Raw genomic sequence first — 23,848 nt, forward strand, 5'->3', positions numbered from 1 at the left:
TGGAATCGATTACTGCTTAACTCTGCTTTGCCTTTAAGTGTGTGATATTAACGTGTTTCCCTGCTTTCATTTGCCTTTGTTTGTGTATGCATATTTACATTAATGTGTTTGCAAAAAACAACTGGACTTTGACTGGAGCATAAAAATTTAAGAATGTCATATTGAAAATAGCGATTGAATGTTTTGTGAAATTCTTGCCTTATTACTAAGGACTTACATTTCTGGATAGATCGTTTTTTATATTGTACTTAACTGTATTTGTTAAAACGTGCAATATGTAATTTTCTGCTGCTAGAGGTCTCTCAATCAAAACAGTGACCAAAGATTGAGCAATACTGTCAGTTTTTTTCGTGCTTAGAAATCCTTCAGTATTCATTGACCAGGAGGTGAATTATCCAGAGAGGTCTCCTCTTCTTCAGAACAAACAGACGCTGAAAAAAAGCAGCTTTTTAAATCCGTGTTTCTCCAAAGGTGTTTGGCACGTGGACAGAGGGACTACTAGTTGCGCTGCCACTCACATTTGCTCATCTTGTTTCTCTGATAACTCAGATCCAGACATTCACGAGGTTTGAACCGGAACCCAAGTTAACCTTCCACGTCAGCTCTCCAATTCAAATGACCCGGCGATTTAAAAACACTAACACTAAGTAAGGCTGTTGTTTGCTCAGTTTGTTTCTCTGATAACTAAAGATCTAGATAACTAAAATCCTTAACCAAGATCAAATATTAAGATAAAAATAACCAATATATAAAAATGGTGTTATAAAAAATATCTTTATCACAAAATATATAACATAGTTTTCTTAGTTTTTAGTTATTTTAATGAAGAAATGTTAAATATAATACTTTAAAGTAAAGTTCACAACATTAAACATTGATGCGGTATTTAAGAATATGTTGATTTTAGGTTTCAATATAAAAAAAAAATCTGTAAATTATTATTTATTCTTTTTCACCCCCAAGAAGCACAAATATTTTTTTTTATAATAGTTTATCTAATTGATCAACTTTAGAGTATCTATTTCAACTGTCAGTTATTGTGTTCCGAGAAAGAGATATTTGAGTGGTGGCATTGTTTGTTTATGTATTGTTAGAGCATAGAAAATTATTTAGTTAAAAAGAAATTCTCACCTTTCCGTGCAACTAGTAGTTAAGCGTTGCGTCACCCTCCCTGATACTGTCCACTCAATGTGTTTCATTGTTTATTGTGCTCTGAATGATTCAAGGCCTTGTGGAGAGTTGAAATTGGATCAGGATGGATAATGCTCAAGTAGCACTGGACGACAGATCAGTTCATTGAGTGCACTGTGTTATTGTATGTCATGTAAGACCAAGGAAGTTGAATGTAAAAGGAAGTGGCACACAGTGTGGTTGAAGCAGTAGCAACGTGAGGTGATGCTCATTTCTAGTAAGCGAATGTAGGTCATGAACTGTTTGTCAGTGTGAATGTAGAGTATCTATAATCACAATGGTGGGAAAACATTAACTGCAGCAATAATTTCTCAATTCCACAATGTTTTTTAATCTCCGTCCACTCCAACAATGCAACCCTCAAGTATGGCTGCTTTTGTGAGCACCTTTGTCTTAACAAGCTGTCAAACATTTAAGAAGAAAGAAAAAAAAAACACAGTTTCAGTACCTGGCATTTGAAAGTGTACTTATCACATGACTGGCCACAGTTATTTGTCAGTAAGTTTAATTGTTTCAGTGCCCTGATTCCAGTGTTCCTCACAGATTCATTAGAAGACAGTTTGTAGTATTTGCCAGAGTAGCCAAGTAGAGGATCATGTGGAGAAGCACACTGTCAGTCTTTGTGTGTGTGTTTGTTTTCGCCTTTGTTTTAATTGTTATCGGGTTAACTGCATCAAAACTATGTTTATAGTACTAGAAAAGTCCTCTGTCAGAAATAAAAACCTTGTTGGACTTTGCTTTAGTTGAAACTTGATGGAATTAATTTTACTCCAACTAGATTAAAACAAATACTTCAGCATTATTTGCGAACACCGCAATCTAGCTCTGCCTTCAAATTCCTCCTGATTCTGATGGCTTTTGCAAAGCTGTTCCGAACAGTCCTGACGATGATAACAGAGGTTTCGACTGCTGTTGATTTGAGTATCCAACATCAAAGGGATACGATTGATTTTTTAAAGTTGTATTGTATGAGACATACCACTCCATAGTCAGTGTATTACCTACAGTAGATAGCAGATGGCTGCACCCAGTTTGAAGGAGCAGGAGTACTAGCACAGAAGCTGAGCAATGTACTGTGAATGTGCTGTATTTCAGTCACTTAAACTGATAGATTTTTTTTATGTAGCCCTTTTTAAAGTGTATGCTTATGCGTTTAGAATACTAGTGCAGTGCCCGTAGGAAGTATGTATTCATATAATGATATTTTGAAAAACGAATTCAAAAATCTTAAAAATCGAGTATGCACACCGTTGTGCCATGCGCAAGCCATATACGAAATATTAGGTCGTCTGATTAATGGTCAGCGAGATATGCCCTAGACACACACACACACACACACACACACACACACACACACACATACACACATACACAGACTCTTCTTGCTTTTATAGATAGATTTTCACTGCTTGACCTTGTCAACAGATAAAGCTGTGTAAGTTTAGGCAGGTGGAACGAAAGCAGTTATCTCTTCCTGCATCAAAGCCACCAGGCTCCATTGACAAAAACAGTCATTTTACCTCACAGAATACCACCAGGTCGTTGTTGCAGCAACCCAGGTTCGAATCTGGCCCGAGGTCTGTTTGCTGTATGTCTTGGCCTCTGTCTCCCTCTTCCATTCTCCCTGTCACCATCAAATCAAGCATGAAAATGCTCAAAACATAAAACAACTGTTTTTGTCAAAGGAGACTGGTGGCCTAGAAGAGAGTATAGATAATATCTATTTAAGTTTACATGGTAGAAAATTAAGTCATTGATTGTTTTTTTAGGTGTCTAAAATAAATGTTGCTGCCATCTACTGTAGTAAATACAGTGACTATGGATAAGTACCTCATACAACCCCACTTACAACACCTTAACTATCCCTTTTCCTGTGTTGTTGAAATATGCTGATTAAGTCACCTCCCCTGCTTCCTCTGTATTCTTATATTCCTTCACCTAAACATGGAGAGTTTCCAGACAAGCCCTCATCTCATTGGAGCAGTTTTGATTGGCAGTCTTTCTTCCACACCTGTTGGAGTGATTGACAGCCAGTGGGACATCCTTATTACATCCCCTCATCTCTTCAGCCCCCCACCCCCCACCCCCCATCCTTCCTCCTAGCCAGTAATTGCTGACATTTATGCAGTGTTTCAGGGTGTTTGCTAATGTATTAATGCTGTGGAGCCTCAGAGGTGCCTTGCCTTGTAGGCCAGCACCTTCCTCCAGTTCCCAGCTGGCATTAATGGAATCCTCCTCTACCTGATAAGGGCCTATTAAACCCAGGATTTATTTAGGGGGGCCTGGTGGTTTCCGTAGCAACAGGGCTCAGCAGTAAGCTCAGACAGAGCCCCCCCTCCCTTGTGCGAGTGGCTGCCTTCAGGTGACATTCAGCACCAAGTTAGTCTGTCAGTCTCATTTTCTATCTCTTCTAACTGTTTTCATGTGTTCTGTGAAGCTCACGTTTTAGAGAAGGCATCCCACTGATCCAGCAGTCATTTATTTGCCTTAGCCTCCAGCACTGTATTTGCATTTGTTTGTGTGTATGTACATTACACACACTTAGCAGGACCCCAGATACTAATCAGGAGAGGCATATCTTCAGCGAGGCTCAAAAGGGCCTGAAACAAGGAAACCAACAGGTGTTAAGGGAGGGGCGCACCTGGCTGCTCTTCTGTTTTCAGTTTCCTTTTCCCTATCATGTATTTATTTTTCTCATCTTCTCTTCGTCTGTCAATCACCTCTACCTTTACTGCGCCCCCCCCAAACACACACACACACACACACACACACACACACACACACACACACACACACACACACACACACACACACATTTCTGTTCTTCCATTGCTCCATCAAAGAGAAAGTCGAGTAAGGTGGTACTGTGGTTGTGGTTGCCGTCAGTGCAGCTGTCAGTAGTAATTATCTCACACTCACAGCCAGACACCTAATCCAAACACTGCTTACACTAGAAAAGACAAAATGAAACACAGAAAGAATGAAGGGAGAGAAAGAAGGGTAGAGAAGGGAAGAAAGGGTTGAAGTGAAGAGGGAAAGGAGGGAGGGGGTAAGGGAGAGAAAATTCTTTCCTTGTATTGGCCCCTGAATGCTTAGAACCTCAATGCAAGTGTTAATTAAAAGAATCCAAAAAAGAGGAGCCAGTTCCTTTGTGTGGAGATGTGGGAGAGGGTCATTTGGGGGGGTTAACCTCGTCCCCCCACCCCCCGTGCCCTGCGGCGCTTCAGCCTTGTTTCCACGTTTTACCACTGAGCCGCCAAGCTGCACTTGTGTACCTCAACATCAGGAGAAGCCATCGGGTCAAAGCAAGGAAGAGGATTGAGAGGCACTCAACTCATTTTTTTTTTCCCTTTTCACCTCCCCTCCTTGCATCCATGTCAGCCCAAACCCTCCAGGCTGTCTTTGACAGGGGAAGTGATCAACTTTATTTATACACTTATTAGGCCCTCAGACGAAAGCCTCTCATTGTGAGTCGTCGGGGTAAAGGGTTTATAGGGATCCTCTCGGCAGCCGCTGTTAAGATTCTCACGTTTGATTGCCACTCGATTGGGGAATGGGCAGAATAGACTTGGGGCCATGCCTTCACATCCTTAAGGCTCAGACTCTGTATGTCTTTGTCCGACTCAATACCTACAACTCTCTCTCAGAGCTAATTCAACCCTCAGGCCTGAGACCCATCATGTCTCAAATGGCCAAAGCTCCTTTTTAGGTCACTGTTGTTTTCTTTCGTTCAACAAGAATTATTATGAACTAACTTTACTTTTACTGTTGGTGGAATGATGTTTTTGTTCCAATACTTTGTGAAGTTCTCTGGAAATATATGAAAACACAATGTTCTAATAACCAGGAGCAGGCTACTAAACTAGTTAGAGTTAAGTTACATGAGCAAAGACGAGGCAATCCGGTTAAGTGTTCTTCGTAGGTGTTCCAGGGATACTCAGCTGTCCTTGCTATGACATTTACACACTCTATTTGTCAAGAGTACACTTATTACTAATTGGCATTACTCAAGTAATACAATCTGTTTCATCTATTATCTGTGAGATCACCTCTGTTACTGTTTGTTGGTTAACTTGACTGTTTGAGGTCTCACAGGAAAAGTTTAAATTGACTAAGAAACAAAAATTATATTTTTCATATGTATTTGTGATGCTTTTCAGTGTTGGCCTGTCCTTTTAGCTGTGATGTCATTCTCTGTTTGTGTAGTTTCAACATTGCATGGTAGTGAGTCTAGCCACTGCTATTTTTGAGCAGTTTTCTTTGCTTAAGACAACATGGAGAAGGAACACTCATCAGGATATTATTCATTCTCAAACTGTCAGGGGAGATACTGCGTTTCTCATATCTTCTCCTTGGTTACTGAGTTGGTGGGAATTTAACACAGTGGGTAATATTATAATCAGTATAGCCAACTTTTCTCTCAGGCTGCAATTAATCGTAAAATGGCTGTTCCTCTCCCGGGAACCTGTGAGATAGAGCTCATTATCTTAGTTCAGGACAAAAAAAATCTATATGTAAACAGTTGACACAATTCCAGATCTGGGGTGTATGAACAACCAAAGCACATGGTCGAACTCAAGAGCTGGCATTATGAATAAAAGCCTTCATCGATATTGATATATATCGTGATAAAGTATATTTACTTAAATATACAATTACTGGGGTTGAATGTCTTGAATTGAATGTGACAAATGGTCAAATCAGGGGCTTCATCATATTAATGCAAAAAGCATATCTATTTTCAGCATTACTGTATGGTTTTGGCTATTTTGGTATATATTGTTTTGTAGTGCCCAACACTAGTTGCGCCGAGTGACATATATATAGCTTATCCATAGTGTTAATGATATCGAAAAATATGACTAAATATGTTTGTCAACAAGCTTTTTCCTATGACTATGCCAAGACAATGACGACATCATTAAACAGTGACTATATCAACATGCAAAACGAGGAGATTGAAATCTAGTTTAAAAATATTAGCTTCTCGTCTTTATTTTGATTGACAAAAAAGAGAAGGACACAGAGTTACTTGAAGGATATTGATACCATCAGGCAACGAGACCAAACACTTTCTACAGCTGCATTCTCAATCATTCAACATCATTCATGACAGATATCATTTTATTATTATCTGAGGTTGGAAAAGGTTGGACTAAAAGGATGAAATGATTGATTTTGGCTTGACTAGATTTAATGAAATATTCAATATAATTTGATGACTAAAGAGACTCAGATGTCAAAAGTTTTTATTGGCTAAAACTAGTATAAAATACTGATGGTTTTCTTTGAGTAAGATAAGACTAATAAGAGTTCCAGATGGAGGTTGACTGAATATGATAACATCTAACAAAGACATTTGAAACAGGACTAAAAAATAACTGGCTGACAAAATGAACACTACTCAGCCGCAAATGTTTTTCAGGCAAATATTTTTCAGGCAAATATTTTGTTCTTTTGTGCTGCAGCTTAGTCACTTTCTAACATTGAAAATATGAAGTAGTGTGAAAAGATGGATAGACTGTGCCACATATTTTGGATCTTATCAGTGGCAGGTACACAGCAGTAGTAAGTCCATGTTGCTGACAAGGTCTAGTGGTTACACTGTTCTCCCTGCTATAGAAGCTGAGGCCAGCGTGAAGAACCACTTTATCTTGAGGGAGACACAGAGAGAAACTCCCTGCGGTCTGTGTAGCTCTTTTCAGACTCAATTGGCGTTGCATGTAATCGTCTCCTGATTCAACCATGTCCAGCTGCTCTTTGTGTGTCTTAGCGGCCGACAATGGAGCAGATCACAGGACCTCTGCAGGGGACGAACAGCTTCTCTGCTTCTTATCACACCCGGCCTGCCTGCCCTGCTCCGCCCCAGCCCTGTTGTTTAGAAGTTCACTCTCCCAGAAAAGTATTTACATCTGGGCTTTCTGCTCTGCTAGTTAGTCAGTGAATTATTGTTGCACCATTGTGACAAGTATCAGAACATTCAAGCTTTAAAGTCATGGTTTGATTGTTACCAGCATTGCCTTAAATGGTCACTGTTGACAGGAATTAACAAAGGTGTCTTCATGTTGACAAAATGTTGACTTTTTTTTTTTCTTTCACGTGATGGGAATCAATCTAAAATCGGCACGTCTCTTTTTACAAGAGATCATCTTTAGTTACACACCACATCCTGCAACTGCTTTGCCAGTATTGTTGATGTCCCTTGGGGTCTAAGCCAGGAGACACCAGCTGTAATGAGTCCCTGCTGAACGCTGACATTTACAGTCCTGGCTTTGGATTTGGGAGCTCATTAGTCAGGTGTTCTCTTACTACAAACCACCATCACACTAACGGCTACTGCAGGTGTACAGAAACCTCATCAAGAAAGATGAGTAAGTCTGTATTTGAAGGTCGTAAATTATCTCATGATACAGGCTGTGCTTCTACAGCCTGCGGGAGTCCTAGATAGACTAACCAAAGGATTTGACAAAGTTATGTATACTTCACCATCAGTTGTGAAGTTTGATTTGTTCTGACAATTATAATAAACTGGCTTCTAACTATCATGAAAACAAGATAATTGAGATAAAAAGATTATTGTGCTGAATTTTGTTCTTGTGTTATAAATCCAGTGCAGTTTTCACTGAGTTACTAACTGGAATATGTTCTATATAGTTTACCAAAATGTTGAATATATGTTGTTTTTAGGAGGTTGTGGCAGTGCACTACAACATATTTAATCTATTTTGTTTTGGTTTATTTATATATATAATTTGTATATACTGAAGACATGTCAAGTAGTTTTCAGTAGGTTGTGGCAGTAGACTACTGTACTACAACAGAGTTAATCATTTTTATTTTAATCAAATGTATTAGTAATGAACTGTTTTATATTATTAATTTGAATTAATATATGTGTATATATTATTCATTTTATGTATATTTTTATATATTTTTTTTTGTTTTTCAGTTGATTTATATTTAAAGTTCAAGAAAATCCACTGTTAACATTTTGTTTTGTCTTGTTTTAATTTTTTTAAATTTATTCTTTTTATACAAGTTTGCAAAATCAGTGCTATTGTGTTAAATTAATATAATGGTCACTTATAGCAGACTAAAATTGAGCCAGTAATCATTTATGATAAGATATTACCCGACAGGTTTGCCTTGCTCATTAGATGTGACTTAATCACGGTTTCCTTGTGTTGCCTGTTTTTAGATGACGCTAGCTGTTTCTGGGATCAGCTATCCTTGCCATCACCTAAGTGTTTGTCGAAGGTCCTCACCAGCCAATTCCCAGGAGCCCACAGAAGAGGTATAAACAAACGCTGTTTTCTGTGAATTGCTTTCTCCTGGGTCTCTGTGTTTACTGTAAATGCTAACAAATTGCCTTCAAATATTCTGAAAATGAATGAATTGTTTATGTTTACAGTGTGCAGATGTCCATATGGTCAGTGACAGCGAAGGAGATGATTTTGAGGATGCGTCAGAGTTTGGGGTTGATGATTCAGAGATGTTTGGAATGGGCTCCTCTACCTGTCGGAAATCACCTATGAGTAAGTACAGTGGGGCAGCTTCATAATGTTAGATTATAGTTCTGGGTATTGTATTAAATGCCATTGACATACATCTAAAGACTCAACCTCGAAATATATATTTTTCCCCTTACAGTGCCAGAGAATAGCGAGAACGAAGCTGATGCCTTACTGCACTTTACTGCCGAATTTTCTTCAAGGTGAGCTAAGCGTCAGGTGCTTCTAGTTTCGATTCAAAGAGCCTTGAAATCAAAAAGGACTGGCATGTAACAATGTGTTTATGTACTGTGTGTCCTTCAGGTATGGAGAGACCCACCCAATGTTCTTCATTGGGTCTTTGGAGGCGGCGTCTCAAGAGGCCTTCTATGGCAAAGCCAGAGATGTAAGTAAGCTGACAGGAAGGTTTATAATTCATTAAGTGGGTAACAAAATCACATTTTTTCTTCTTTTAAGACTTTAAATTGTGCATAAGGTACAAGACACTGATGTTACCAATGCTGGTTGTCTGTCCAATGCTGATTTCACCCATGCCTGCTGTAGACCTGCCGCTGCACTTTTTTGAGTCTCAGTTTTCATTGCTTAAGACAACACAGAGGAGAAACACAGACTGAGCAGGATATTATTCATTCTCTATCTGTCAGGGGAGATACTGCGTTTCTCATATCTTCTCCTTCATCACTGAGCTGGTGGGAATTTAAGACACAGTGGTCAGTATTATAACCAATTTCAGCATATACCTAGTTTACTCTTTCCCAGGCTGTAGTCCATTGTAGAATGGATCTTCCTGTCCTGAGGACCAGTAGAATAGAGTTCATTATATTTGGGTTATGGAAAGATGGAATATAATAGAGAACGGATACCTTTTGGGGGATTTTGGTTCTTATCAGGATGAGATGTTTTGGCTTCATTCACGGGGAGATGTGATGTCTATCGTAAGGACATGCATGTACTAGGGAGTAGACAAAGCATTAAAACACCAAGAGGAAAGGAACTTAACTCTGACATATATTAATAATGATTACAAACATTATATAAAATGCAGAACATATTAGGCTTAATGCCAGTTAGCAGTATTTATCACAGAGGTCCGGCTATGATTGCATCATGACTCACAGAGCTCCATAGAGACCAAAGAATCTTTGCCAAACTTGCAAAAACTTTCTGAAGTCTGAAAAATCACAAGAGCAAACTGAACTGACGAAGAGAAACAAATTTAATTTAACCAACAGTCATAGCATTGATATTAACAGTCACAGCTTCTTCTCATGCCTCGTTAAATTACCTTCATTTGTAGTGTAGGCATTAAGACTTTTCTTTAATTCAAAGTTGAAGTCCTTTTTCAAACAGTGTTATGTATCTACCCCCTGAGTCCTGCTGTGTGGAGATGGCTTTATAGCAACATTGATATCATTTCGTCAAACCCCTCATCAAATTTTCACCCTGACAGCTGTGGCTTTATTTTTAGCTGTCCACTTTTCCCGCTTGTTTTTTTGGCTTTTGTCCTTTTAAGGATGCTTGTATCAACTGACAGCTTGTGTGGATTACAGCCTTATTAGACTGTGAGGACACAGCAAGATGTTAGGGGGGTTCAGATCACCAGGCACACAGAGTGGGAGGGAAAAGACGATAGCAGGGGCACAAAACAGAGAACGTGGTCTGAAAGGAGAGGAGGGCGTCTGAAGTGAAAGTCAGACGAGTGAGAAGAAAGAGAGGAATAAAAGCATGAGAGGTTGCAGGATAAGGGTGAGTGATGGAGAGAGTGTGAAATAAACAGAGAATGGAAAAACCTAAAGAGAAGCTTGGCGTCTCGCCTGCTTCCCAGCTGATCTCCTCTCCTAAGCCAGCACAATATGGCCGATGTCTCCCTGGTGTTCACACACTCTGTACTGTACCACTGTGCTCTACACAGCACAAGGGCGAAATAGTATTCATTTTCACTGTATTTTGTTTTATTCTGGGTGAGCTTGACTTAGTCTGCCAACTGTGCCGTGGTTAGAATGGCTTTAGGGAAGCTGGATATGTGCAAAGAATTTTGCATGAAAACAGAAGCTATTTGATCTGTTCTGTGTTTGTCCTGTTTTGTCACAAGCGTCCTAGACAACAGGCCAAAACATGCTGACGGTTTCATTACACAGTAGCATATGTGCGCGACTGCGGTGTCCCTTCTTCCGTCTATGCAGCCATCCCTTCCTTCGCTCTTTGCTTCCATTTGAAAAGGAATCTAGTTTTTGTGTCCTCGTCGTAGAAAAAGCCCACTTCATTAAGGGGATATTGGAATAGGGCAGATTTGACTGAAGGGGGACTACTCAGTGGGTTTATAAACAGAGGAATCAGTCTCACTCTCTCAAAGCCTAGGAGAGGCTAATCACTAAGCAAAACACTACATTTGATGAAGTGTTTCTGAAGGTGTGTGTTGGGGCACTGTTGAGATAGACTCAATCCATCCTTAATGAAAATGCTTTGGGCTGCAGAGCTGAGCTGAGCTGAGCTGAACCCTCTTGGGGATCAGTGGTTAGTCAGAGCGTACAGAGAGATAGGCCACCCATCACTAACCACGATCCTCACTAAATCCCCATCAACGCAGTGGTTAATCACTCTAACCCCACTCTCCTCCGCTCTCCACTCCTCTCTCCTGTCTGCCACACACAAAGACACATCAAAATTCATAGCCTTGCTGGTGAGGGGAGTTCAGGGATTTATCACTGCCAAGTATCCGCTTTAAAATCCAGAGATAGCCTCGCAGAGACAAGAGGAAAGAGCACTGGTAAATCAGAATGGCATTTGGGTGTATTTATATCGAACAGATCTCGAGCTGTAAATCACAAGCAACACTCAGTGATGGTTTATTGGCTGCAACTGAAATGATTAGTCTCATGCATTAAAAGATGGATTTAGGGTTAAATGTATGTAACATGTTGGTAAAAATGCAGGACACTAAGGTAGGAATATAGATAAAGATATGTGAATATATTTATAATTAAGAGTATAAAAGATATTTTCTTAGCTTTGAGCATGTAATTCAAAGCTGAAAGTTAATTTGATTAGCTTAATCACACTTTGGAAAGAGCTCAGAATTTGGTATGTTTTTTGTTTAAAAAAACGGTTCTCATTCCCAACTTGTCACATACAGACACTTCAGGGCAACTTTAGTATCACTTTTTAACACACAAGGTTCCCTTTTAGCATAGCAGGGCTTCCTTTAAGAATTAAGTGGCGTACTATAAAGAGCAACAAAGTCCACGCAAGAAGGAGGTCAGGGTGAATGGAAGGGTCAAACCTAACATCTTATTTTAACCCAAAACAGGATATTTCCCTTACCCTAACCAAAGTTTATCTATGACTACATGTGGATGTCTGTCAGAATACCCTACATATTTAAAATGGACAATCACTGTGTAAGAAAGCATCCCTATGGCCAAGCGTTCGTAAGCGACAAGTTGTTAGTGAGAACGTCTTGGTTATAAAGACATAATGTGTTTTCAGCAGGGCGTGGAGAGCCTCCTGTGTGGTTGGTCATCGATCTGAATGTGTTTTCCCACTGTGTGTTCAAGGTCATTAGATCAGTCATTTGAGCTCTTCATTTTGAAGTGTTTGCTTTTCCAGACTGAGCCTGCCATCTGTAGAACAATCACTATCTGGACTTCTCCTTCCTTCCGTCTCTGTAACTCACTCATTGGTCCCCACTAAACCCTGTTAAACATACCGTACCTGTGATTAAAGGCCTCTTCGACGTGAAACAAATATCATCCACAGAAGACAGACAGCTAATGGTTTAATCAAAGCTCTGCCATGAGAAATATACCACTTGAGAGATCCTCTGCAAGTTTCCACAAACAGGATTCATATTTAAAAGATAACTCTATGTCAGTGTCACAGATATATCTGTTTGTACTAACACTTTAAATTTCTGTACATCATAAAGGTTACATAAGGCCTGGGTGATCAGTTTTGCACAGTCTGTACTGATATGAGACAAGATATCACCTTGATTATGGTTATATTAATTCAAGCTTTTCTTTAAATGCAAAGTGCCATCCACAACTGTGAATGTGTAAAGTGATTTGTAGTTAACGGCTAGTGAGGAGGGTGATTAGTTTGGTTGTATTATGGGTATTAAACAATAAACAGCATTCTTGCTATGAGTGCTGTATTTTTCAATGCTCAAATACCATGAGTGGAGTGATTTCAGGTGCAGCCTATAATACAGGAAACCTGCATTAAAAATGTGATTTCTGCAATAATTATCAGAAAACAGACTTATTTAGGTTAGATGATTTGATCGGCAGCCGACAGACAGATTTATAAAACATTATAGAATAAGGTAAATAGTATATCTGACACTCATCTTTACGCAGGCCTCATGTCAAGCCAATGAGGTTTTGTTTCACTAGAAAAACTTACCAGCTTTAATAAGAAATAAACAATTTTTCATCTGGATTTACAATGCCAAACTCTCTATCACTCTCTTCAGAATAAGGGCACCATTGATTATACAGTCTCACGCTGAATCAGTGCGAACAGTCTTTATTGCGTGAAATCTTGAGTCTCTCTTCCTCTCTCACACACACACACACAAAGCAAGCTCAGATTTAGGTGAACAGGTGTGAGGAAGGGCTATGGGGTCACTATCTAGCTCAGGTTGGACCTAGTAATTTAGCTGAACTGAGGGATTTGCTCCTCCCTGCTCAGACAGGCAATACAAAAGATCTGACTTGAAAGCGAAGAGGGAACAGAGGGGTACGGACAGTTTAACTAAGATGAAGGAGTTCAGTTGGCGAAAAAATGCCCACTTTGATTAGTCTTTACACTTGCTCTAATTGAGCATGCATGTGTGTGAGTGTGAGTCCTTCACTTTGTGGGTACCACGCAGTAAAGTTTGTGCATTTGCGCATGAGTGTTTGGATGTCAGTGTTTGAGCGTGTATCAGGTTTTTTTTTCATGTTGTAAAACTCTCCCTCCCCTCACACTCATTCCTCTCTCAAGACTGAATTTGCTTGTCTTCTCAGCATGAGTGTTTAATCTTTTCAGGCCGTTGAATTGGCCCAATGAATGAGTCCCCAGCTCCTTCTCTCTAGGAGCCCTGGAGATTATTCTAAAGCACTAATCGTTGAGCAAACACAGCAGTGCTCTCCCATTCCTATTCTACACAGGCCACAGTATAGCACAACTTCTCCTTTCACTTCCCTTCACGTTTTACGCCCTGTGTAGATTTTTTGCTTTTTGGCGTACGTAGCCTAGATTACTGCTCCTGAGAAAGAGACCTCTTGACTCCCCCTCCACAGCCGTGGTTAAAAATGAACTAAGCGGAGACTGAGAGAGTTTTTCTTATTTGTTCTTATATAGCAAGAGAAGTGACATGTAATTTAGAGAGCATTATTTCCAACATTGTCCCCTGGAACCTTTTATGTTTGTGGGTGTGTTTGTTTTTTAATTAGATTGTCAGTAGGGAGAATCTGCCAGGCTTATATGATGGTGTCAATATCCTTGGATTTGGAGCTTCGTCAATATTGTCTGGCCCTGCCGCTACTAACCTGAACAGGCTGCTGGCATTTGGTGTAAAATAAATAGAGTGATTTGTCTGTTTTGTTTTCTCCATATCTTCGTCGCCTCCTAGAGAAGTTTTATTTACACCGCTCTCCATTTGATTTTGCGTGGTATTTGCTTTTTTGCCAGTTGTGGCCTTGCTGTGGTCTGCAGAAGTCATGCTGGCTCTGCACCCAGTGGTCCCTCGTGTCATCTTATGGTCATGTAATGTGGAAATGTCTCTGCAGTGATGAGACACCAAACACGTGGCTGACAGATCTCATACTACACTACAGATCAGCACAGATCTGAGAGCAATGGATTTTATTTTTATTATATCACAGACAGATTATGGATTTGACCTTTAATCTTTTTTTTCTCGCGTTAGAGTTCATCAAAGGTCATCAAACTTGTAATCTGTAAAATATTTTTTCCTGAAGCACACTGTTAACAGCTAACTATACCATTTGTTGTTTTATTTCCCTTAACTGAATCAACTTCCAAAAAATCTTTCACTTCAGCACGAGAACAGAGAAAATCAGCTGCCCATTTTGCTCACATCTTCCATGTCTTTTCTGCTTCTCTTCACAGAGAAAGCTGCTGGCCATCTACCTCCACAATGACGACAGTGTCCTCAGTAACGTCTTCTGCTCCCAAATGATGTGCGCTGACTCCATTGTCTCCTACTTGAGCCAGAACTTCATCACATGGGCCTGGGATGTCACTAAAGAAGCTAACAAAGCCAGGTAACAGAGTGTGATTATTTTCAAGTAACTTGCCGTTTTAAGAGCTGTTTATCACTTACGTCATATTGTATTTTGTTCCCTTACCTCTGGTTATTTTGCTGCCTTTAATCAATTTTGAAGTTGTGGTATGAACGAAAACATAACTTTATTTCAGTACACTGTCTTTTTTACTTGTTGCATGATATAACTTTTTTACTTATTACATGATATAACTGTAAGGTCCTTTATTATAAAAAGTGAGTTTGTTTTATTATGAATCAGGTCTAGTTGCTGTTTTAATATGTGAAAGTATCGAAAATCCAAAGAGAAATGCACACTGCCCATATTCAGAAACTTAACCATCAAACTAACTGTCAGGACTTTTGTAAGGTTGTGATGTTACAACAATACTACATGTATAAATAGGTAGAAAGTACTGCTACAGTGCCATTATGGTCATTCCCCGGCTGCAATGATGGTTCAGAGACACTGAGGGTGCAGATGCAAAAGATTTAGCTATAAAGCTCATTGGATTATCCTTAAATAATTTAATTCACTGGACCTCTCGAGATCCCGGCACCGATCAGAATCATAATGTGTTTAGTATTGCATTTCACCAACTGTAAACTTTAAGTAGAGCAATAACGGAACCTCTAAGCCCTCACTGCATGCTTAATCCTTATGTTTTATTTATGTGTGACTTACTGTCTGGAGGAGTGGACTGTTTGCATACTGAGTTGTATCTAATAAAGAGGATATTGAATGTATTTCAGTAGGAGAGCAGCCTGAGTGTGTGCAGAGGGCTCTGCAAACTGCTGGAATACCCCGTTAAGGAGTCTGTTACTGGTCTTGTTCTGGTATCATTGTTTTAAATAGTTCTGTCACAAGAGGTTAATGGAGTTTTAATTAGTGCTCTGCTCCACCCTGTTAGTTAAAATGATGTAGTTATTAAAATTCTAAGCCAACAAAGACTGATGAGATCTGTGTTTTATGACTTCAATGTGAACAATTAATTTTTAGATAATGTTATTGTGGACCAAAAACCTTGTTTGACACAAACAGCATTTTTTAATCTATTCGCATTCTTGTGGACATGTCTTTAATTGCTGGCATTCAACTCTCACTTCATTGCTCACACCCTGGATCTCTGTCTTCTACTTCATTCTTTTTTTGACGCTCTGAGGTTGCATGCTAACAAAAGGCGTTGTGTTTGCATGGTGAGGCCCCTGATTGGGCAATCTTGACTAAGCTGTCTGAATAGACGGTCAGTGGGAGACGAAGGACTCCCTCGGAGTCCAAACATCTCTATCTCTCTCCATTTACGCTCAAAGTTTTGGTGCAGCTCCAACAGGCGTGTTTGCATTGGTAGCTGGTTGGTCTTTGCAACACCTGTTTATTACACAGGCCCTGCTACTCGAATGGATGGAAAAATATTGGAAATCAAGTTGAAAAAAAATCTAGCCTGCAATTTGTGAGAAGAGATCAGATCCCCTGTTGGTTCAAGTGTTGAACCGTGGACAGGTGGAGGAAAAGGTGACCATGCTGAGGGTATGATTGAGTTTGCTCAATTTCACCTCATCTTTCTGCTACATCCTTTCCTTCCTGATCCTTCTATCTTTCTTTATTTCCAATCTCTTTATCCCACTACCTCAACCCTCTCCCTCTCCCCACAGCCTCCAGAGTTAAGCCTGCCCTCTGGTAGCAGCCATTTAAGAAAGACTCCCACCCTGACCTCACCCCTCCATTATTTCTTTTAAGGAAATTCCCTCCTTCCTTCATTCCACTTTCCTTTCTCTCGCATTGGCCTCCTTTGCTTTTTGCCCCAGCTGAGCCTTTTTATTGCACATTAAAAGGCAGGCAACATCTGGAGCTTTTCATCACACACAGCTAGTCACAGCTTTGCTGCTAACGCATGCATGCACATGTGCACACTCACTTGCTCACACATACACTGCCTCTCTGCATTCTCACGCTCTCTGGTTGATCCAAAGTGACTGGTGATTGGCATCAATCACACAGGCTGTTAGAAAGGTATCCTGATTTTTTGTGTGTATGTGTGTGTGTGTGTTTTGAACCTGCTGATACTGGAATGTGCCTGTTGCCGAGCTTTCTGTATTCTCCCAGGCCTCCCAGTTAAATGATTAATTATGCATAAATGCAGTTCTGCTGATTGGATGCCAGTGTAATTGTCACCCATGGGAAATGAATCTGATATATTTTACCGGCGCTGTACTGTCATTGCACATGGCAAATATTGAAACTATAAGTGGATAAACACTCTGAAAGTAGACCATTTTATCAGGTTGGGTCATCCTTCCTCAAATCTATTACACATTTTATTCCATGCTAACATATCTATACAAGCATCCCTGAAAAGTCAAGTGACTTTATTGTCTTGTAATTCTTTTGTAGAGATCTCCACTGTCAATGACACAATAATATGACAATGTGCAATGACAAAGAAATGCAGGTGGTCATGTTTTTGTTAAAATAGCTGCAATGATTAGACAGAAAAGTATTTGGCAACTATTTTGATAGTTGAATAATCAGTTAAGTCTTTTTTTAAGTCAAGGAAGGTGAACATTTGCTGGTTTGTTGCTTATTTAATGTGAGAATGTGACGCTTTCTTTTGTCATACATAATCATAAACTGCTTTTTAAAAGCTTTGGGTTTTTGAAGTGTTGGTTGGAAAAACGGAGAACATTTGAAGACGTATCTATGGTAAATTTAAGTGCATGTTTCATTTTCATTATTCACTTTTTTTTACAAGGACAAAAAAACTTTACAGGACAAAGTGTTTCTTTTTTTTTTTTTTACATTAACAAGAAATTTACTTTTTATAATAACTGCACAAGCTTGGCCACCTTTGGTTTAATGTCTAGACAGCCAGAAAGACTCGGCCAGCACACAATATTTGAAAAATAATATTGCGAGTGTAATGATAGGTGATTAAAATAATCGTTGCAATTAGTTGCAGCCCTGCTAAACTAATTGTTTATGACCTTTAGGGGTAAGAGGGTGTTTTAACTGCAAAGAGCACACACCAACGTGCAAACCTGCTCTGCACACTTGACTGCTCCTCTTGACATCCTCCTACCTGAAAACATAACTGGTTGAGAGGGAGAACAAAATGTAATTTTCAAATCAAAACATGTCCATGTTTGCTCTGAAACAAAGTGTGTATGACACAGTGAGCAATCAGAGCATCCGGTTCCCATACTTACTACCGTACAGGTGGCTGTCGAAAATATTCCCTGCAGTGCTACTGTACTAGCCTGACTCATCAGCTGCTCAGTGGAGCAAATGTCAGGTCTAACCAGTCTACTCGCATCTTCACACAACACTCTGATGTGAAGAAATGCCATGTGACAGTCCAGGGAAACATTAACTATTTTAGCTGTCTGGATGTGTAGTGAGAGATGGAGATGGGATTGGTGACAAATTAGAAGCTGTCAATCACATTAACCATCAGAGCAGAGACCTTAAACTCACGTTAAAGACAAGTTCCATGCAGGTGTTTCCTCTACTTTTAGTTACCCCTGAAGGATTTTAAAGGCCACAGGTCTGGTACAGACTCGGCTACATTCTTTACCATGTTATGTTATGGCTGGGTGAGACCGTGCTGAACTGTTCACCTCTGTTCCTGCAGTAGCTTGACTTCCTACTGCCCTCAGTGTTGTGTCCATACTTGTTCTACAGGTGGATGTAAAGGTGCTTCATATCTTGATTACAGCATTTCAGTCATTCTTAGTTGCAGTGGATACATACACAGGTTTAGGTTGTCTTTGCAGGTGGAGCAGTTTTCATGTTGTGATGATGATTTTTTTACTGCGGTTGACTGACTTCCTTAGTTTTGAGATTGAAACCAAAGCAGGTTGGCTTGTGTTTGATGGGAGATTTAAGATTGGGTTTCCCTTCAAGTTAGCATCCATTGTTACCTGGTCTTTCATTACAGGTTAGAGTTTCCCTGTGGGCTATTGTTATGGTCTGCCTGGGTTGAGGTCTGAACAGGGACAAATGTCAGGGCAAAATGATCAGTAAGATTTAGGGGACCCAACTTCTTCATTGCAAGATGTGGGTCACTCAAAGTTCAACATTTTTGAGAAGTGTTTGAATCATATTCCCCAAATCTCTGAAATTCAGTTCTGCGTTGAGCTCAGGGGTTGTAGCTTTCACGTCTTTCACAGCAGGTTGTGTTTATTGGTTTGGTTTGTCTGTCAGCAGGTTTACAGAAAACTGCTGGCTCAGTATTTATGAAACTTGGTGGAAGCATGGGCCAAGGGAGAACCTAATACATTTTGAAATTAGAGTTAGTGGCAGAATAAGGGAAGAGAACAAGTGAATGCAGGCCTACAGTGCAGAGGTTGCAGTTTGTGCAAAGATAAACGCTGTAGCTAATCAAGACATTGAGGTTTTGATGTCCGTTGTGTCAGAATGTACATCGCTGTTGTTTGTAGTACTTTGTAGAGGAATAGACAGAAGCCACTTATTAAGTTGCTTCTCATTGTAGTAAATAAAACCTTCAGGCCTGACTTGATTCCCCACATTAGCCTAGAGCAATCCAAAGAAAGAAGAAAGACAATAGGAAATTGAATGAGAGAGAGCGAAAGAAAGAGAGCTGCAGCTGTTTCTGCGTTCCCTTTGCTGCTGTATTTAACAAAGAATCATTCATAAATGTAAACAAAGCACTCTGCTAGTGCTTGCTACATTCTTGTGGACGCTCTGATTAAATAATTAATTCTTTACTTTAATGAAATCAGACATTTAGCACCCCCATATAGCCTGAGTGGAATGATACGTTATTGTATAACCACATTTCCCACAGGCTCATTGTCAAATATTCGGCTATTTCGGGACAACCCTAGTGGATACACAAATCATAATTCACTTTTGTTAACGTTGCAAGATAGGGTGTTTGTGATGCAGTCATGTGTTATCATATTTCATGGTTCACCTGATGTGATTCCTTTGCTCTTTGTTGTCACGCAAATAGTTGAAACAGCTATCATCATGTTGTTTTAAACATGCAAGTGAAATACACATCTTCTCGTGGTGTCAGCATTGTTTCTATATTATGACTTTAAGCTTGTGTTTCCACCGAAGTGGGGAGAACGATCATCCTGTCCTCGGCGGAGGTGTGTGCTGTCCGAGTGCCATTCTCAGTTCAGCATGTACTGGTACGATTATTAGTTTAAAAAGCACCAAAATGAGATCAAGTATATTTCACAGTTTGAGAAGTCTGCAGGTAGCTCCCTCAGCTTTGGCTTCATGTTTTAATGAGTTACACCCCCTCTCAGACAGCATACCTCCCATCTATCTTCTTCTTCTGACCCGATGTCCCTCCATCCATTCCATTACTTCTCTATTTTACCAGCCAGTTATTAAAGTAGATCTTATTAAAAGGCGGGAGAAAAAGCTAATCTATATTTGCATTCAGTCTATAGCAATTCATTAATATTATGACATTTACAGGGAGCTTGGCGGGGCCCCGGCTGCCTGCTACCCTTTTCCCTCTCTGAAATGTTAATTTAAAAAGTTCTGTCTTTGTAATGGAATAAGAAATCCTCTCTTGCCCTATCAATTCTGGGTGTCTGGTGAGGAATACTAATTCATCTACGGCTCCAATTGAGATAGCATGTCACTCTGATGGAATAAGAAAATGCAGAATTGGTTTTAAAGTCTTTAATGCCACGAGTAGTGTGTATTTCTCTTTTTCTTTTGCAGTTGGAAAAAACATTATTTTTCAATATGTTGTGCATATCCGTGCATGTCTATGTATTTCTGCTCTGTAATCTATTCATTTTTTTAAATGACAGGATCTGAAATACGTGTTGAGTACCAAGAAAAAAACATCAAGTCAAGTGAATAGAATAAAACACTAAATTTGATTGGATTTCTTTGTCTTCCAGACTACTCACCATGTGTACGAGGCACTTTGGCAGTGTGGTAACACAGACTATACGGACATACAAGACAGACCAGTTCCCCCTGCTCCTTATAGTCATGGGCAAACGCACATCCAACGAAGTTCTAAATGTTATTCAAGGTAATTACAACTTAAAGAAGAGTATGAAAACATGTATAGATGTATTTGTCTATAATTCATGTGAAACCACAAAGATTGAATTACACAATGTTTTATCTTCAGGCAATACGACAGTGGATGAGCTGATGATGAGGTTAATGGGAGCAATGGAGATCTTCACAGCACAACAACAAGAGGACATCAAAGACGAGGTACGGTTTGAGTACAATCAGGGCACCTGTGACTGCAGCGAAACACAAATGGCAGGCTCTGATTTCTAAACGTTGAGGAAATGCTTTGGATTATTAAGAAAAGTCACTTCCTATAACTTGGTCATGCTTTAAATTATCTGCTTATCTTCATATAGGTGACTTCAAAGGCTTCGGTAGATTTCAGTCCTCCAGGAAAAATTCAAACATCTTTATCTTAATTTCCTTGATTGAGCTATGATTATAGCAAGATGACAACTGAAAAGTGAAGCCAATGCCTTAAAACTACATTCTCTCTAATGGCAGGCAGGGGGCGGCTCAACTTGTTGCAAAAAAAAAGTTCAATTGTAGAAGAAGAAATACTTCTTATCTTCCTATTGAGTTTATGGTTTCAATCTCTTGTTTCAAGTCTTCTTCAGTACAGCATTATGTTTATTTTGTTAATTATGGTTCCGTTTAGAAAAAAAAGACAATAATGCATACTATGCTTTAGGACATGATTACCTCGTGGTTCACACGGTGTTAACAAGGTGTTGTCCATGTTTTCAACTCTTAACTTCAGAATTCTCGGTTAATGAAAGTTATTGTAGTGTTCTTGTCTTGATCTACGTTTGGTTGTACTTAAAGACACTCTAATAAGTGACTAGCTAGTGCTCATTAATAACTAAGTTTGTTTTTTTTAAATTACCTTATTTATCCCACAATGGGGAAATGCAACCTCTGCATTCAACCCATCCTTTTTTACACAAGTGAACACACCATGCAAGGAGCAGCTGTGCAGGGGGGTTAGGTGCCTTGCTCAAGGGCACTTCAGTCCTTGACCTGTCAGTACTGGGATTTGAACCGGCGACTCTCCCGATTCCTAACCTCTAGGCCACGGACTGCCAAGTTCCACCCTCTCCTCCAAATACGATCACTGGTGGCTTCAAAAAACCAAGATGACAACTCTTAAAATGCCAAACTCAAGGCTTAAAATGTGTTAGTCAAAAAACCAACGGGTCACAGTGTCTGTGTCCACTTCATACAGTCTATAGACTATAGCCACATTCAAAGGGCTGGTTGAACATTCTACTTAAGAGATGAATCCCAACATGCTGAGACAGATCAGACAGCATTGTTAAACTCTGGCATTCTTGTAATGACAATCAGCAAATACTTAACCATTCCGCCCCTTTCGTTCTAGTTTAATGTGCCTGCTAAAGTCTTTTGAATAGGTACAGGACTCACTGTGCTGCTCCGTGTCTGTCGACTACCTCTTTTACTCCAATAGAAAGTGGACAAACACCATTGAGGGATACACTCCACACAGGATAGTGAGGGAACAGTGATGGGAGTCTTTTCATGTCATAGACAGGAACATGGGACAGTATGACAGTCAAACACTTTCACCTGACCCTCTTATCCATTTACTGATGTGTTTACTCAGCGACATCAAACAAGAGAATGAATGACACACTACATGTTTTTGTCCAGACAGGTTTTCAGTCAGCACAGTATAAGAGCGAATGTCCCAATCACTGTTTTTTCTTTTTCGTTTGAAATGAGCTACAATACAGAATACATAGTCTCTTTGGAGAGTAACAAGCATTTTAAATTAGTATCGATCTGTGAACATTAATAAGACCCCTTTCTTCTTCCTCACATACAGATGTTTTGGTATGTGTTGTGTGAAATCTTTTCTCTTATTCTCACACTCATCCGTCTGCCTCTCACTAACCTTGTTGTGCCTCTTTTTTAACTACTGTATCGATAGATGACAGATGTCACACTATATTAAGGATTTAACAGTTAAACAGTCAGTCAACCAAACAGCCTCTCCGACAATGCTAATGTGATAGTCATAGCATTTCAGTTATGGGAATCACGCTTGTCACACACACACCCTGAGGGTTAGACTTCCTCAGGTGGGTTACTGAGTAATGAGTGACAGCTTTCTCTTTGTGTTGTTGTTATTGCTACAATTTTCTGCCTTCGTTTTGGATTCGTCACACTTCAAATAATCATCAATGACAAGAAGCGACAAGAACTATTCAGAGTGTGTAAAAGGCTCATCAGACATGAAGTGTACGGTTTGTTCACACTGAAGGCTGCGTGTCTTTGGCATATTAATATTAGCTATATTAGATACAAAATGGATCGTTTTCTTAGTACCTTAAGTTGATAAATATAAGCATGTTTTTCAACAAAACCCATTTTCAGTTAACATACAAGTCAAATCTTAAAAAGAACTTGCCCAAATTAAACAGTCTAATGAGGACCTGAACGAAAATTTGATGAGACTTTCTATGCCATCTTCAACTACTTGACAGCCTCGACGAGAGACATTTTGCTTGGTTCCAAAAAAAGTAATCACATTCAATATCCAGTTTAACTATTGACCTTGAAAACAAGAAATAAAGCCCTCCAAAGTTCACTAACCACCACATAAAATTGTTTTGTTTTGAACATGTTTTTGGTTTGTTTGCCTTTTTTCAGCAGGATTATAGAAAATTGCTGGCCCGATTTTCATGAAACATGGTGGAAAGGTCTACTACGGGCCAGGGAAGAACCTATTAAGCTTTGGAGCAGGTCAAAATCACAGGGCGGATGCACAAATAATTATTCACCTTAGTCAACATTGAGAAATGTGCATGTTTCCTTTATTACAAGTGGATTTAATTT

The 23,848-nt window shown here is 39.5% G+C and overlaps 1 protein-coding gene across 1 annotated transcript in view; it reads left to right on the top strand.

The window, feature by feature from the left end:
• The window catches only part of faf1 (Fas (TNFRSF6) associated factor 1), a 69,118-nt gene that overhangs the window by 28,545 nt on the left and 16,725 nt on the right, over window positions 1-23,848 (top strand). The window contains exons 9-15 of the mRNA XM_059341615.1: window positions 8,390-8,485; window positions 8,603-8,726; window positions 8,842-8,905; window positions 9,006-9,087; window positions 14,820-14,974; window positions 20,863-20,999; window positions 21,102-21,190. Of these exons, the coding sequence (XP_059197598.1) occupies window positions 8,390-8,485; window positions 8,603-8,726; window positions 8,842-8,905; window positions 9,006-9,087; window positions 14,820-14,974; window positions 20,863-20,999; window positions 21,102-21,190 (747 nt within the window). The remainder of the gene's footprint in view (window positions 1-8,389; window positions 8,486-8,602; window positions 8,727-8,841; window positions 8,906-9,005; window positions 9,088-14,819; window positions 14,975-20,862; window positions 21,000-21,101; window positions 21,191-23,848) is intronic.

Source organism: Centropristis striata, chromosome 9 (genome assembly GCF_030273125.1).
Source record: "Centropristis striata isolate RG_2023a ecotype Rhode Island chromosome 9, C.striata_1.0, whole genome shotgun sequence".
Lineage (NCBI taxonomy): Eukaryota > Metazoa > Chordata > Actinopteri > Perciformes > Serranidae > Centropristis > Centropristis striata.